General features: G+C 41.0%; 1 protein-coding gene across 6 annotated transcripts in view; it reads left to right on the forward strand.

Moving 5' to 3' along the window:
* Positions 1–2,620: 2,620 nt before the first annotated feature.
* The window catches only part of XRCC5 (X-ray repair cross complementing 5), a 54,415-nt gene continuing 40,866 nt past the window's right edge, over positions 2,621–16,169 (forward strand). For 5 of the 6 annotated variants that reach the window (XR_012674065.1, XM_075152936.1, XM_075152935.1 and 2 more), the window contains exons 1-7: positions 2,639–2,731; positions 5,862–5,975; positions 6,522–6,705; positions 7,897–7,945; positions 9,478–9,600; positions 12,538–12,726; positions 15,679–15,793. Coding sequence is in view for 5 of the 6 variants with exons in the window: in XM_075152936.1 (XP_075009037.1) it covers positions 2,714–2,731; positions 5,862–5,975; positions 6,522–6,705; positions 7,897–7,945; positions 9,478–9,600; positions 12,538–12,726; positions 15,679–15,793 (792 nt within the window). In the remaining variant the exon portion in view is untranslated. Of the gene's footprint in view, positions 2,732–5,861; positions 5,976–6,521; positions 6,706–7,896; positions 7,946–9,477; positions 9,601–12,537; positions 12,727–15,678; positions 15,794–16,169 lie in introns of all 6 variants that reach the window. The other variant, XM_075152934.1, reaches the window with a different exon arrangement.

The following is a 16,169-nucleotide window of genomic DNA, read 5'->3' on the forward strand; positions in this document are numbered from 1 at the left end:
AACCTCCCTTGGCGCAACTTGAGGTCATTTCCTCTCGTTCTATCGCTTGTTACTTGGGAGAAGAGACCAACACCCACCTCGCTACAACCTCCTTTCAGGGAGTTGTAGAGCGCGATGAGGTCTCCCCTCAGCCTCCTCTTCTCCAGACTAAACAGTCCCAGTTCCCTCAGCCGCTCCCCATCAGACTTGTGCTCCAGGCCCTTCACCAGCTTCGTTGCTCTTCCCTGGACACGCTCCAGCACCTCCATGTCCTTCTTATAGCGAGGGGCCCAAAACTGAACATTCGAGGTGCGGCCTCACCAGTACAGGGGGACGATCACTTCCCTAGTCCTGCTGGCCACACTATTTCTGATACAGGCCAGGATGCCGTTGGCCTTCTTGGCCACCTGGGCACACTGCCGGCTCATGTTCAGCCGGCTGTCAATCAGCACCCCCAGGTCCTTTTCCTCCAGGCAGCTTTCCAGCCACTCTTCCCCAAGCCTGTAGCGTTGCCTGGGGTTGTTGTGGCCGAAGCGCAGGACCCGGCACTTGGCCTTGTTGAACCTCATACAGTTGGCCTCGGCCCATCGATCCAGCCTGTCCAGGTCCCTCTGCAGAGTCTTTCAAGCAGATGGATAGGAAGATCACAGATGGAGTTTCATGGTTACAAGTGTCTTTAGTTTTACTCAGACTTTGTAAGGGAACAGGGTGCTGTACCTGGGCCAACCTTCCTGCAAAGCAGAGGTTCCTAGTTCATACCCAAATTAGGTTTTTCTGGGTAATGGTTACAATTACTGCTCTAGCTATTAGAATTTGGACCAAAGCCTGGGATTCAGTTTTTGTGTCAAATGTAGGATTCGGAGAGAACTATGAAGGGTTTTCTGTCAATATTCTGTGCCAGCAGTCAGGGCTAGGGTTTTACTTCCCAACCCAGCCATAAAAATACAATGTTCATTGATTATGATGCCTTGCAAAGTGCTTTTCTGCTGGTGTGTGAAAGGCCATTGCTGATGAAGTTGATCAATTCTTGTCTCCCTCTTCCTCCCATTTATGTGCGTGCACATCTTTTGTCCTACGCCTAGACTGCAAGCTATGTTGGAAAACAGTTGGGGTGGGGGATTGCCTGATTGCTAGCCCAAGGAGGGGCTTTTGGTCTGTGGTGAGCACTCCTAGGGACTACATCAGGAACAATAATAATAATAATAACAGTAAGCAGACCTGATTTCCTTGGCAGATTAATCTGAAATCTCCTCAGAGACATTCAGGAAGACAACATACGTCTTTCTCTTGCAGTTGCCGACTTTTTTTGTCTACAGGTTTTCCATAAAATGTTTGTCACAGTGCCAAGCTGCTCTGTTCCTTTGATATGCAAAGTGCTTTGAAGAGAGAATCCTTCAATTACCAATATTCCCAAAGCATGGCGATGTAGTAAGGAGGAAAAGGGGATTTTTGTCTTCAGATCACTCAATATAAAAAGGAAACACTTGTGTTTGCATGGTCAGTCTTTTGGTACAAGGTTTTTGAAGTGCTCATGTGAGATTTACTCTTTTGTAGCTATACTAGTATCACTACTTTGCACTCTGTTTTGAGAATAATTGTAGATAATAATGTGGGTTTTGAGATACACTTAGAATAGAAAGAACACTGGTAATGATATTCTCAAAGGATACAGGGAAGGTAATGCATAACAAGAAGTACTTGATAGATGTGATGAAATATTTCCCATTCTCTATACATCTCTGCTGATGATTTAATACCCAACAGGTGCCAAGATACATGTGATATAGCATTTATTTTAAAATCAGCAGGCTTCAGGTTCATCAAAGAGCCTGTATGTAATTTGAGTGAGAAATTCTCTCTGCTGTCAATGTTGGGAGAAAGCTAGTGTTGTGCCAATGTTTAAATAAATAAATAAATCCTGTTCCACTTGTGATCCATGGGCAGAATGTGGCTTATCAGACACTTCCATTCAGCCCAAAGCCCTGTCCTGGTGGTGAAGGGGAATGGCTGCTCCCTCAGCAGATGTGTCCTGTGGGACTCCCGGGCGCTGGGAAGAGGAGGCTGGAGAGCCCTGGGCAGGCGGGCCCTATGGGGTGAGTGACAGATGGGGTGAGGCAGGAGGTGCTCAGAGCCAGGAGAGCCTCTCTGGTCCCAGAGACCTGCCCTGCTGCCACCTCTGCTCAGGGACCCCAGTCCACCCAAACCAGGCTTGTCCTTGTCTACACACTGCTCACCCCATGGCCAAAATCACAGATGTAGTCATGCCTGCGAGATGTGGTACTTTGAGGGAGGGCCGGGGGGTAACCTGAGGAGAAAGATCCCCTCACCCAGCTAGGCCGTACCCGGCCCAGCCACCCCCTGCGGCCTGCTCTGTGCCACCCTCAGCCCAACTCGAGGCCATGGCCGAGGAGGCCGTGTCCCCTCACGGTGCCGCGTCACCCCCGCTCTGCCGCCGCAGAGGCCGTGGGGGGACGCGTCCCCTCCCCGCTGCTGGCGCCCGGACACGGGGCAGTGCAGGACGGGCCCGCCCGTTACCCCTGGTCCCCTCAGCGCCTCGACCCTCGCCCTCCCTTTGTCTCGGTCCCGCCCGCGCCGCCTCCCGCCGCTGGGTGGCGCTGCACCTCCCGCGGAACGCGAGGCGCCGCCGCCGTGTTCCCGGGGGGACACGGAGCGGCCAGGGCGCGTCGCCGGCCGGAGCGCTGAGCGCGGCGCACCGCGTCCCGGAACGAGCGAGATGGCGCGCAGCGGCAAGGTGAGGAGAGGAGAGGGCGGGGGGGTTCGGTCTTCCAGTGTCCCGACAGCCTTCGTGCGCCCCTCACACTTCGTGCGCCGTCCCCCCCGGCCCGGTGTGGTGGGGACGTTCCTCGGGGGGGGGGGGGGGAGAGGGGGTGCTGGCCGCTTGGGGCCGGCCGCGGCTGAGCGCCATGGGGGCCGTGGCAGCGGGTCCCGGCTCTGCGGCCCGGAGCCGCCGTTGCCCGCCTGTAGCGGCCGCTTGTGGCCGTGGGTGTTTGCGCGGCCCTGTGCTCGCTGTGGGGGTTCTGACGGCGCCTCGGGGTGGTTCCGGTAGTGCCTTTCTGCGAGCTGAACGCGACCGGTCCGCTCATGCTCACCTGAGGGAATTGACTTTACTGCCCTTAGGCGGCTTGGCTGTACCGCAGTCAGCGTGGAGCGGAACCGGCCCGGCTTGCCTTCCGTGAGCCGAGTTCGGTATTAGTAGCAAACGGCACAAGAGCCAGAGCTGCAAAACCCGTCTCTGAAACCGAGTCACTCGTCCCTGTGCCGACCTCCGAGTTGCTGCTGGTACAAAGCTGTTTAATTCAAAGGGACTTCAGTATTCCTGTCTCGGGGGCAGCTGCGGTTTTGAGCGCAGTGCAGCTACCACAGTAGTAATTGCCATTGCTCTTGCTAAAACGATAGTAGAAATGGTTTTGCTCTGATAAAAATGCAGTTTGTTTGTCTGGTATTTTTAAGGAATCCTGTTGGTGAAAGCTGTGTTATGCTCTCTTCTGATACAGGGCAGTTTAGTATCTGTTAAACATAGGCTTTGTCTGTGCTGCAGGCTAAAGTGCTGCTCTAGCCATATCTCTCTTAGTTTTATCATAACTAGCTTCAGCATTGAGAGGTTGGAGGTAAAGGCAGGCTCATTCCATTTTCGTCCTTATCAGTACTTGAGCAAAGCAGTTTGATGGTAGCTCAAGTGTGACAATGTTGTCCCACAATCACACATGCTGAGTATCTTGAAAGCGTAGCTTAGTATACTGCACCTGAAAATGGCAGTATTGGATACTTAGAGGTGAGATACACGGACATCAATAACAGATGAAGAGATATATAGAGGAGGATTACCAAAAGAGAGACCTGCTCTCTTAAAGGAGGATTCCACATACCTGAATAGTCACCGGGCTTGGAGTTTGCTGCCTTCTAGAAGAGCATGTGAACACTTCATACTTGATCATTTTCTCTCAAGCAAAACAGCAACTCTTTGCTCCTGCACCTGCTCACTTTCTTTGCTGTCGTCCTGTCAGCTGTGAAGGCCATTTTACCTGGTTTGGACAACAGGATTAATTCAGCTGACAGCCGTGGTGTGTCTTGAGGCAGGACAGCAACAAACAGAGGGTCTGCAGTTACTGAAGCTGGTAGAGTAATTCCTCAGGCTGGCAGGTGAGCAGTAACGAGGCTCTTGTGAGAACCTAGTGCAGCCCCAAGTACTGCCTCTATTCCACTCTAAGCTTCTGCAGACCTAGCTGACTCAGAGGCATTAATTCCTGGCTCCCAGGCAAGCCACTAGTGAAGGCAGAGCGAGGAAGAGAGTGCTGAGACTGAGTATAACCTGCTGGATGTCTTGTGGAGTCTTGTTGCTAAGTCTTCTTTCTTTCTTCGTTCTGAGGAGTTCAACCGCTGCTTGTTAAAATGGCAGGGGAGGTGCACAATATATTTTGGAAGAAGGAGGAGGATAAAAAAATAGTTTGAGAGCTGCTAATACAGAGCATTAGACACCTAATCTGGGCAAATTATTCCTATAAACTTGATATTAAGAAATATCTATTTGGGTGACAAAAAGAATCAGGTTCTTTTGGTTGACGTTTAAAAAGGTACTTGGAGTTATTTGTATGGTCATATGCAAAAGAGCTTAGACAACACCTTTTCTTTCTGTTCATCCCTTTTGTTTTGCGATAGCAGACTATGCATCTCATGTTGCTTGATTCTCAATCTTCTGATTTATTGCCCACATCCTTTTGGCAGCTTCACTTCTTAGAGAACTGCACATATCTTGTATTTTAAAACAGGGTGACTGGCTCCGAACTAGGTAATACATAACTTTCCTGTGTTCTGGCAAACAATAATTTTTGTACGCAGTGTAATTTAAGCTCCTGGCTGTCCACCAGGCAAGATTTTGATGTATATCTAAAGATCCTTGGTTTAATCAGTGACAATAAATTTGAGTTGGCCTTTTGTCAGTGTCCTTGGAAATGCAGGACATAATTTTGCTGAATTCCTCTTGTAGCTTCATTCAGCTGGATGGTAAATTACTTAGGTTAATCAAGGTAATTAGAGTCTGTGGAAGACTTTAGAGGAACTTAGCAAAACGAGTTGAATGGGCAACACACTGCAGGTAATATTAATTATTAATAAATGTTGAACAAGAGAAATCACAAGAAGAAGTCTTATTTTAATCATATGCTAGTTTATAAATCAATTAAGGGGAAGACTTGGGCACTGTTATATATAGATCAGTTAAAGCAATGATCAGAAATGCAAACACCTATGCTAGCTTGTGGGATTTAAGCCCCTAAGCTGAAATCGGAGTTCATCCTTCTGAGGCGTTACGAGCATAGCTGCACGCTGCAGGCACCGGTGCTCACTGCAGAGACACCTCCAGTAGCAATGAATGTTCTGGAAGCCATAGGAGTGCAGTCATTCTTATGTTCTTGGGTTAGACCAAACAGTGGTCTACAGCAATTAGGAGCTACTGCGAGGGGTGGATGTAGCTGTAGAGTTTAGGGAACAAGCTTGTATATCCACCTTGTGTTGTGCAGGTATACTGTATTGTGTTGTGCTGGTACTTGTCAACTGAAATATCTCTGTTTTATTTCCTAGTGAGCCCCTAGATCCCTAATATGTTCACGGGGTTGAACAGAAATTGCCCCTCTTAACATATTATTGTATAACGTAGGATTTTTTGTATTTTCCACTGAGATGCCTGGAACACGGTACAGGATTCTCAGTTCAGTGAGGATTAACAGTTACTGTAAAAGAAACCAATAGTGACATAGTTTGATTTTTAGGTTTTGTATGTTCAAGGATCTGAATCAGCCCTTTTAAGTAATTATGCTTTTATTGGCCCTTTTACATTCTTTTTCAGTATTGTCTTTCCTTTCTAGGCAGCCATAGTGCTGTGCCTGGATGTAGGCTTTACAATGAGCAATTCTGCCTCTGGTGAGGAGTCTTCGCTTGAACAAGCCAAGAAGGTTATGACAAAGTTTGTGCAGCGACAGGTATGTGTGACTTTACATGTGATTAAAAACTGTTAAAAAGGGAGAGAAAGTCATGACATTTGTGAAATATTTTCCTCATTTACTAATATTGAAATAAATGAGAAATGAGTAAGAATTAGTCCAGTTTTATGCAGGAGTAACAGTGTTCTTTGTTTCAGCTGTACTTTTGTAGAGATGTGGCAGTTGGATTGGTCACTCTTTTTCTTTAGGGCAGTAGAAACTTTTAGGGGGAAAAAAGTACTCTTCTCTTTCTCTAAAAGAAAACCTTCTTAAGATTTACCAACTGAAAACGTATTTCAAGGACTGAGTCGACCAATTTTACTGGTTTTATGCCAGATATCCTCATGTCAGTCTGTTAGTTTCATTATATCTAACTCTCTGTAAGATTACATTTTGGTAGGATAGCACTGAAAAAGTAAGAAAAAGTAAATCCACTGTACTTGACATTGTTTCAAGATTAGTTCAGCTTGCTCGAGTCTACCTAACATAGCTGAGTATGAATCTACCTGTGTTTTTATACCTGTTTTGTATTTTTTCTGTTTCCAGGTTTTTGCTGAGAGTAAAGATGAAGTTGCTGTAGTTTTGTTTGGCACAGATGGTACTGGGAATGACCTCGCCAGTGAGGATCAATACCAAAACATTACTGTACATAGATCACTAATGCTACCAGATTTTGATCTGCTGGAAGACATTCAAGATGTGATTAAACCAGGCTCTGAACAAGCAGACTGTATCCTTTCGTTGTAGAGCTCTTCTTGAACTGATTCAGCTACATAGGAGACAGGAAGTTAGTCTTGTGAAATGGGCTCAGATTTGCCTCCGAAGTTTTAACTACTATCAGAGTTCAGCTAATTTGTGGTTCTAAGTTTGTTCAAAAGCAGATTAGCTGCTTTTTCACATTCTTTTAGGCTAGCAGATGGAGTTTTGGCCTTAGGGAATCGTTGCTTTTATGAAGTGTTCTGTTAATTAAAGAGAACAAAGATAGCAATAATATAATTTTAGGCCTCAAATAAGGCATGTGTTGCAGAACTTGGTTTATGCTTTTTCATCAAATAAAAATATTATTTACAAAATATGTCAGCAGAAATACCAGAAGTCAGATAAAGCAGAATAGAGGTTTATCAGATTGATTTCTATATAAAGTATTTCTAACATTGCCAAACGTCACTTGCTGGTTTGAATGTTGTTCATGTTTGAATGTGTTCTGTTGTTAGCTGCATAAGGTGAAGAGTTTTAAAAGAAGGCAATCTCTATAGTGTTCCTTTGTGTGTTTCATTTACATACTGTTCTGACTTCCTGTGCTGTCTTCCCTCTTTCTGGCCATAAAATAATGGTAGTGAACTCTGTTCAGACTGTCAGAGCTGTTTCAGAGAAGCGTGGAGCCAGTTAGCTGTATCTTAGCAAAAGCAGAGTCATGTTCCTTCTTCAATCGGTGGGCAGGTTTGTGCTCAGTGATAAAAATACATTCCCAATGAAAACTGTGGTGAGGAAGAAACTATCAAGAGATTGCCGGATGCAGATGTTTTGAGGGAAAACTTGCATGAGAAAATGGTGTCATGCTTTGAAAGGACAAGTAAATTCTGTTTGTGGATTCAAAGTAACGTTGTAAAGACTAGATTGGTCTTTTGTTGGACTTGAGCCTCCTCATTGACAGTTAAGATTGGGCCCTGAAGCAGTCTTTTTACTGTTCCGTCAGATAAATGGGGAAGAGATAAGATCACAAAACAGACAAGTTATATATAGGAACCTCTTGCACAGTAGATATTGAAGAGTACTTGTCTAAAAAAATTGTTTGCTTGTTAACTAAAATGCGTGTCTGTCAGTGTTTGGGAGGGAGTGAAAACAGAAGATTGTTTCATAGGAAAAACACTTTTGTGACACGATTCGTGTTCCAGATGAGATTTTTCTTAAATTCGCTTAGTTCTGGATGCAATTATTGTGTGTATGGACTTGCTTCAGAAGGAAACAATGTGAGTATGTAACCCAAAGCCTTTTACAGAATTCTGACCTTGCACTTTGGAGCTGATCTGATTTCTTGTCAGTATTACATTTCCAGTATTATGTAAATATGGAACATGCTTTTTAAAAAAAAAAAATTAAAAACAAACAACACACTGCAGGAGTCTGTCCCTGAAGAATCCCCAAGAGACATCTAGCTTCTCCAGACAATCTAAGAGCTTTCTGATGCAACTGGGAACTTTGCAGTAGATTAATGAGAATGCCATTATACAAGGCGCAAAGACTTCACTTAGTGTCACATTTCTTGTGATCTGTTTTCAAAAAACATTAATTCAGATGCTAAAATGCATAGAAAAGGGCTACCAAATTTATAAGGGTGATGGCATATCTTACAAAGAAAAAAAGAAAACAAAACTAGAAAGGTGAGTTTGTTAAGCCTAGCAACTTAAAGGCTGTTGGCGATAAGGTGGCTGTTTGTAAATATGCAGGGTGTGGGAGATAAACGTGCAGTAGGAAAAAACACTGTTTAAGCTGAAAGAAAATGTTGGCACAAGTGTTACAAAGTTGCCAATGAATGGACAACTGGAAATGTGACTGTTTCTAACACTCAGTGGACTGACTGATGGTCCAGGGAAGATAGCCTTACTTCCTCTCAAAACAGAGATTGAACGTGTTGTTAAAAAGATTATATGATCTAGTTGTGAATGCAGAAGACTAGACTTAGTGATGCAATTTGTATTTTTATGATTAAAGTCTAATTGGTATGGAGAGCTGTATCAATTTAACGGTTAAAACTGAGTTGTGAATTAAAATCACTGTATTTATGGCAGTATAACCTTGAATATCTGTGGAGGAACTGCTTTTGTTATCTTGTGGGTAAGTTGCTTGTATGCACTAAACCCTTTGATACGGAGTTTAGCTTCAGCTGAGAAAATACTACTGGGTAAAAGTTCAAGCAAATCACCATTATGCTGAATATCCAGATAAAAACTATATCAGTTTAATTGAATTTTTTTCTGTAGCTGGCAGAACTTTCTGATGTTTATTGTTACTACTTCTTAGCATATTAAGTAGGCTTTAAAGTCCATCTTATCCAATGAATCTACTGAATTAGCTTACTAAAATGGAACCCCCGCCAGCAACAGTAATTTAAAATACATTTTCGTTTTCACAAGGACAGACTTACAGCTGCAAAGGAAATACCTAGTATAATCAATAAACAACCTAACATATTTTATTAGCATTTTATCTATGTTGGTGAAAATTGGCAGAATTCCATTCATTCATTTAGTGATTTATACAGTCACAGGGCTAAACCCCTCAATTTTAGGGGGTAGGAGTGAGTAGGGGGAATCATATAAAGATAAAAACTTACCATAAATAATATGAGCAATGATAGAATAACTTCTACCAAGTAGGTTTGTTTGTTTATTTTTTTTACAAGTATATTACTTTGATGAAGCTTCAATTTTGTAAGGAAAGAATTAGAAAAGGGCCTTCTAGATATTTCCAGTATATGTAAATGTTCTTTTTGTATTTTAAGAGGGAAGAAATATGAGAAGAGACACATTGAACTGTTTACAGACCTTAGTAGTCCTGTCAGTGAGGATCAGCTGGAAATTATCATTGCTAACTTGAAGAAAACAGGAATTTCACTTCAGTTTTTGTAAGTATGGAAGTGGCTGTTATACACTCTGCCATTTTTTTAAAGGGAAATTATTATTCTTTCTTAATAACAATTGAAGGAGCGGGTGGTCTGTTGGTGTATTGTTTCTACAGAGGTGTACCAGTAAGTAATATGATTGTTATAAGTACTTATATCAATTACACATGCCATGAATTCCAGTTATGAACCAAGTCCCCTTGATTAAGTGATGTGCAAATACATATTAAGATGATGGCTTCTTCTCCAGTTAAGCTTATAGCTTAGAGCCAAAGTCTGAAACGGGAGACAAAAGATCTGTATAAGCAGAGAAGTGGGAAACAATGAGCCAGAAATAGCCTCAGAAGCAGTGATTTTGTCACAGCAACAGCCTAGATCCTTTTAGGTAAGGGAGTTACTGGGAAGAAATAACGAGGTAGCATTGCAGATGTTTATGGCCTGATTCTGGTGTCAGTAGAAAAGCAAGTCTGAAGAGAAGGGTTATATTCACAGTGATGGGCTTGGGAAATGGAAGCGGAAAATGAAAGCAATGTCTTACATGTTATGACAGGAATCCCTTGGCTGTCTTGGTATAGGCATTAATCTGAAGAATCAATGGTGGTGCTGAGATCTGTATTAGTTGTTGCACATGGTGGTAACATAGGAAGCTATAGGCCTTCTAGTAGGAGTTTATTTAAAAGCAAAACTTTGTGTGAATGTTAATTTTTGCTGTTTATAACAAATAATCTCACAGGAGAAAGTTAAAGCCACAGTTTTACTGCTGACCATTTTAATATTTACTGTCACCTAGATCCAGCATTCTGTAAGGAGCAATGTTGTGAACTTGACAAATTCATTAAAGCCATTTGCGGACCCACCTGCAAGATAACAGAGGGGTTAGGTAGCAAAGTGTGACTGAAAATCATGGGCTGATCCTCCACAGAAAAATTCTTTTTTGCCTGTCCTTGGGAGAGGCTGAATGTGAAAATGTCAGACTACTCTCAGTTCTGTCTACACAGCAAAAGAAGGTATGCTTGCAACATACCTTGACGTGCCCCTTCTAGGTTATTTGAGCTATTGTTGGCCCTGGAGGCAGCGGAGGCATGATACCATGAACCTGAGTACATGCTGCCAGCCAGAGTTACATCTTTCAGAGACCTGGTATTTAGCCCCTGCTACCTTGTCTCCATACCTGTAGTTTGCTATGCAGACTAGGACAGATGCTACTACCACAAGTTGCAGTTTTATTCTGTAGATTTCTGATACATCTTTACATTTTCTTCGCCTGAAATGTAGCAAAGGAAAAGTCTCATGGCTAATAGGAGCACTAGGGAAATGTTGCTGTTAACAGCATCAGCTGCAGATTTACACCCTGTCTCCCAGCCACACGAGCAAATGATGCTTTGAGAAATACATGTACAAATGTAAAATACTCAGGATACTGGTTTAAAAATAATTTCTTACTAAACCTTGTCCTTTTGTTATAACCCATGCTTCCATCTCTTACGCCCTGTTTACTGATTAGGTTGTAACTTGTGGTAGATAGTTGGTTTTCCTCCCTGTTATCAAGCACGGAGCACATGCTGAGCACAGTGTAGCTTTGGGAATTACACAGGTCTCATCACAGGCGTCTCTAAGCACTGTATAATGAAAGTAATCTAACTTTTATGTATCAGAGGTTTGAAGCTTTTTGCTTTCCTAACGGCTTTAAAATACAGTTTCTCTTTGTCAGTGGATCTGCTTCCTAAAAAGGTACCAAACACTTTGCTGAGGTTTAATTTTTAACTCTGCTGTATGTGACGTATTGTTGTGCGTATTGTTAACTCTGCTTATTGTATGTTGTTCCACAGATAAGTTTAGTGAGGACTAATGAGGTGAAAGTAAGGTAGAGATCTGTAGGCTCTTTTTTTTGAAAACATAATAAAATGCTAAAATTCTTTTACTTTGTGGAAATGTGGTAAAAGGTATCATGAGGTTGATTCAAAATTGGATGATTTGATGGAAGATTTTAAAAGATTTGAAAAATCTGCAGTCATTGTCGGGGGCACAGAGTGGAGATTCTTACACATCTCTCTCTTCTGTGGTTATTACACTTAGTTAACTCTGTTATGAAGCACAGCAAAATCATTTTATCTATAACCCCTGGCTAAATTTTTAAATCTGATTCTTGAAGTGCAGGAAAATGTGTCATCTTCAGTCAGGAATTCACCTAGTGTTGTAAGCTATTAAAATCTCAAAGAGTAACATTTACTCCAGAAATGCATAATAGCCCCACTGCAGAGAAGGGCACGTTTGCTGGCATTTAGAGCCGATACAGAATCACAGGCCTGGAATGGCCTTTAATAAGTCATCTAGAGCAATCCTCTGCTTCAGACTGGGTCAGTTGTAGGTATGTCCTTGCTGAGCAGTGTTTGCCAAATCTTTTTATAAAGGTTTCCAGTGATGGAGTCTCTTCTATCTCCTCAGGCTGTTGGTTTTAGAGATTATGGTTTGAAATACCTTTATCAGGTTTTTGAATATCTGACCTGACTCCATGATGTAATTTGAGTGCAGGCTGAGTATGAAGAACCAATTGTTCCCTTCCTCTCTGCAACCGCCTTTTATATTTAAGACTGTCTTGCCCTCTGACTCCCTTCTCTACGGGCTGTATTTTGTTCAATCTTTTTTCATAGATCTTGTTTTCTATTCATCATCGTCTTTACTCCCTAATCCCTTCCTGTATGTGAACATCTTTATTGACGTATGATGCCCAGAACTGGTGCAGCACTCTGGTCAAGATGTTACCAATGCCAAGTAGACCTGAAATACTACTTCATGTGTTTCACAAGTCATGTGGCTCTTTCTAGATCTGACTGCAGCTAGATAGAAATTGTAGATCCTGATAGAATTTTGATTTTGGGTTTGGTTGGTTATTTTAATTAAAAATAAAGTCAAACTAACTGCTTCTGCTTGTGTTCTTAGTCTGCCATTTCCAGTGGATGTTGACGATGGAGGTGAACGTACAAGCGCCAGTGTACGTTCTCAAGTGCACAGAAACTCTTTTCCAAGAAAGGGTTTAACTGAGCAACAGACGGAAGGCATTGATATTGTGAGGAAACTGATGCATACTTTGGACGAAGAAGGAGGGCTGGAAGAAATTTATACTTTCAGGTAAACTTGGCTAATCCACTTTATCACACTGTAAATTTACTTTCTGATTTCTTCCCCAAAAGATGAAATTGAATAATCAGTCACTTGGCTTCCAGTTTCACTGAAGTCAGTGAATTTTGTAACTTATTGTACACTCAGTCCCTTTCAAACAGCTGCTTCAGTGGCTTTAGAATAGGTAGAAAAGCTTACAGATTTCAGTGGAAAATTAATTTTCTATGTCTGCATTTAAAGAAAACAATCAGTGTTCTTCCATCTTTAGTGTTGGTGGATTTTGGAGGGAATGTTTCTATAAATGAGATTTCAAAAGCATGTTTTGGAAAGAGTTGGAATGTGTGACATAGTGCAGGTAGAATATTTGCATTTAATGGTAGCCTTTTTACCTTGGTCTCAGACCTCTTTTAGCTCGCTTGTTTATCAGACTCCCACAAATGTTTTGAATAATGTTGTTTGTTGAATCCTGCTGTTTAATCACAGACTACTGTGCCACTGTACCAAACAATATACTTTTTTAGCAGCATTCCTAGTGCAAGAATTGAAGGATGGTTTTTCACTTCATGTTTCCTCAATGAAAGAATAAAAATATATATGTGTCTCTGAAAAACTGTAGCTAATGATATATCCAAGATTTTTCCACATAGGTGTTGTCTCAGTTGGGAAACAAGCAAAATGCATCTATGTGCCTTATAAAAGTCTGATTTTATTGTCTTAGTAGTTCTATTCTACAATTATAAAGTGTGATCTTTTAAACAATGTGTTTTTCAGGAAACTTAGTAGACCATAGCTGTAATGTGATTATCAAGTGTAATTTTTAGATGAGGTACCTGCAGGTTTACATGCTGTTACTTACAATTTTATTTGTGGGATTTCCTTCCCTCACCCTGCCCAACTGATCAGCTTTGCACCTCATTAGCCAGTTAAACTGTTATTTGAGCATTAGTGTGCATTAGTGAAGAAACATGGATCACTGTGTATGTATTCCATGCTAGTCAACAGAGCAGTCTGAGTCTCTAGAAAAAAGCAGGCTTTGTCATTGCATCAAAAGACTGCACAGAAAAGCAGTATCTTTCTGGGCCCATTTATCTTTAGGATAATCCGTATGCGTGAAGCTACTATGTGGCTTGGCCCCTTCTTTATATTTTTTTTTTATTGCAGGCTCTTGCTACCGTATAAGCTTTCTTTGTGCCATGCTTTCAGGGAAGGTCCAAAATCTTTGGATAAATAGGCATTTGCCTAACAGATTAAAGCTTTAGTTATTTAATTTGTTTAAGAGTATGTGAGGTTTTAGATGCAGTTAAGTTGCTTATCAAGCTTTAAGAAGTCAGCCTTGCAAATCTGTCATGATAATTTACCAACTCAGATACACTCTCTGTTTTCCTATGTTCATTATTCCTGCTGGTAAAAATATTTCAACTCTTGTGAAAATAAATTAGTTATGCCAGGAAAGTAAGTGAGAAAATTTTGTTGTATTGTTTTAGAGTTTGATATTCTGACTATCGGACAGGAGGTACTTCTGCTGCCTCTGGGTTTTGGGAGAGCAGAGGAGAAGAGACATGTTTTTAAAATACAAGTTCAAATGTGCATTTACTAGGGTTTTATTGGCTGAGTCGTCTTTGATGACAGGGAGCATTTTTCTTCTATAAATATAAGAAATTAAAGGATAGAGTTAATAAATTGAGCTTAAATGACATTTTTAGGCATTTGACACTTAGGTATTTGATTTTCTTATTCATCCTTGAATGTATGTGTTGCAGTAGTTTTAATGATGTAGCAACAGGTTCTTTTTAAAAATCCTATATTGATGTCTCTATTGTCAGAAAAAGTAATTTTTCCTCCCTTCCTTCCTTTCCCCAAGGAAAAAAAAAATAAAAAAAGGAAATACAATGCTTACCTCATTATAAAAAACTCAGTGCGTTTTCTCCTTTCATTGTGCTTCTGTTAGAATTTTCAAAAAGACCCTGCTCATCCTAAGAAAGTTAAAAAGTTGAATGCCAGGTTGAATTCTGTACTAATGTTTTTAGGAGTTATTCTTGACTTCTACCAGGCAAGTGCTTTAATCCAGAGAGAGGTAGATTTTGGGTTTTATCATCAAGTGAAAAAGATGAGGTCAACACTGTTTTATCTCTGCTTCATCATGCTATAAAAAAAATTTATGATCGCTTTCTCTGAACTGGAATTTTATAGCAAAATAGCTGACACAGTTTGTATTAGCTGAAAGCTGTTCTGGGGTGCAAGCCTATTTGATTTCACAATAATATATTATAAATTACTTTTACTGTCAATTTTTAATTTTTGGATTCCATTACTTAAAGTTGTGCAATTGAGTTAACACTCTTTAGAATAAAATCATTACAGTTCCTTTTTTTGTGTTTTATGAACTTGCATATATGCTATTTAGGCTAGAAATATTCTGAGTAACTTGTTTCACTCTAACCGAATGCCCTGAAAATAATGAGTTCATTAGTACTGTATATAAAAAAAAAAGTGTCAAAAGTTAATTACCACACAAACAAAATCCTGTTAATTGAAACTGGATTCTTTATTTCTTCACCTCCACTGCAGAAAACATTTTACCACTTTAAAGAAGCCTTTTCTAATTTGGCTTGTTTAGCTAACTGCATGCCCTAATTGGGTAAGCACAGATAAATGTAAAATGCTTAATAAGCGATTGTGTAGTTTCATCACAAGACCTAACATACTGTCTTTAAGCCCTAATGTCACACCATCACAAAGGCTCGAGATGGGAATAATCTACTGTAACACCTTTTTTTTTCATTCTCTTTTCTGACAATAGTTAATGACAAGATTATTCATACAGTTTTATTTTCTAACGCTTGATGCAGTCTAAGCTGAAACAATGGGACTCCTGCATCTCCTTGAAGAGAGTGTATTGTCTGTAATATTTTATTACAGTTCACCAGAGTTCATTTCTGTTTTCCCGATTCCTTCATTTAGAGAGAGCCTGGAGCGTCTTTCGATGTTTAAGAAAATAGAAAGAAGACCTATGGCTTGGCCGTGCCAGCTCACTATTGGTTCTAATTTGTCTATAAGGATTGTGGCCTACAAATCAGTAAGTCCATAAAATCGTCTGTTTTAGTGTATTTTGGCAACAAGTTAGGTGCAGCTGCATGTTTTTTCCTTAAAGCTAAGAAAATAAAAGATAAAACAAAATCCAAAATAATTATGGTAGAGATTTTATGTGCATAGAAGCCAGTACATCTAGAACTGTGGTTCCCACAGCAACTCTAACTTCACCATATTGTACACATATGTTAAAGAACTAAAATTCACAATGTACAGAAATAGAAGTAATTGCCATCTACGCTGTGACACTTAATGGTATTGAAGTTGACAAACCTGATTAAGAATGCTGCGATTGTGTGAAGCTTTCCATTCAGTGATATGTCTGCAGCTCAGTGAGATTTAATATATATTTCTTAAGCCCT

This window comes from Calonectris borealis, chromosome 6 (genome assembly GCF_964195595.1).
Source record: "Calonectris borealis chromosome 6, bCalBor7.hap1.2, whole genome shotgun sequence".
NCBI lineage: Eukaryota > Metazoa > Chordata > Aves > Procellariiformes > Procellariidae > Calonectris > Calonectris borealis.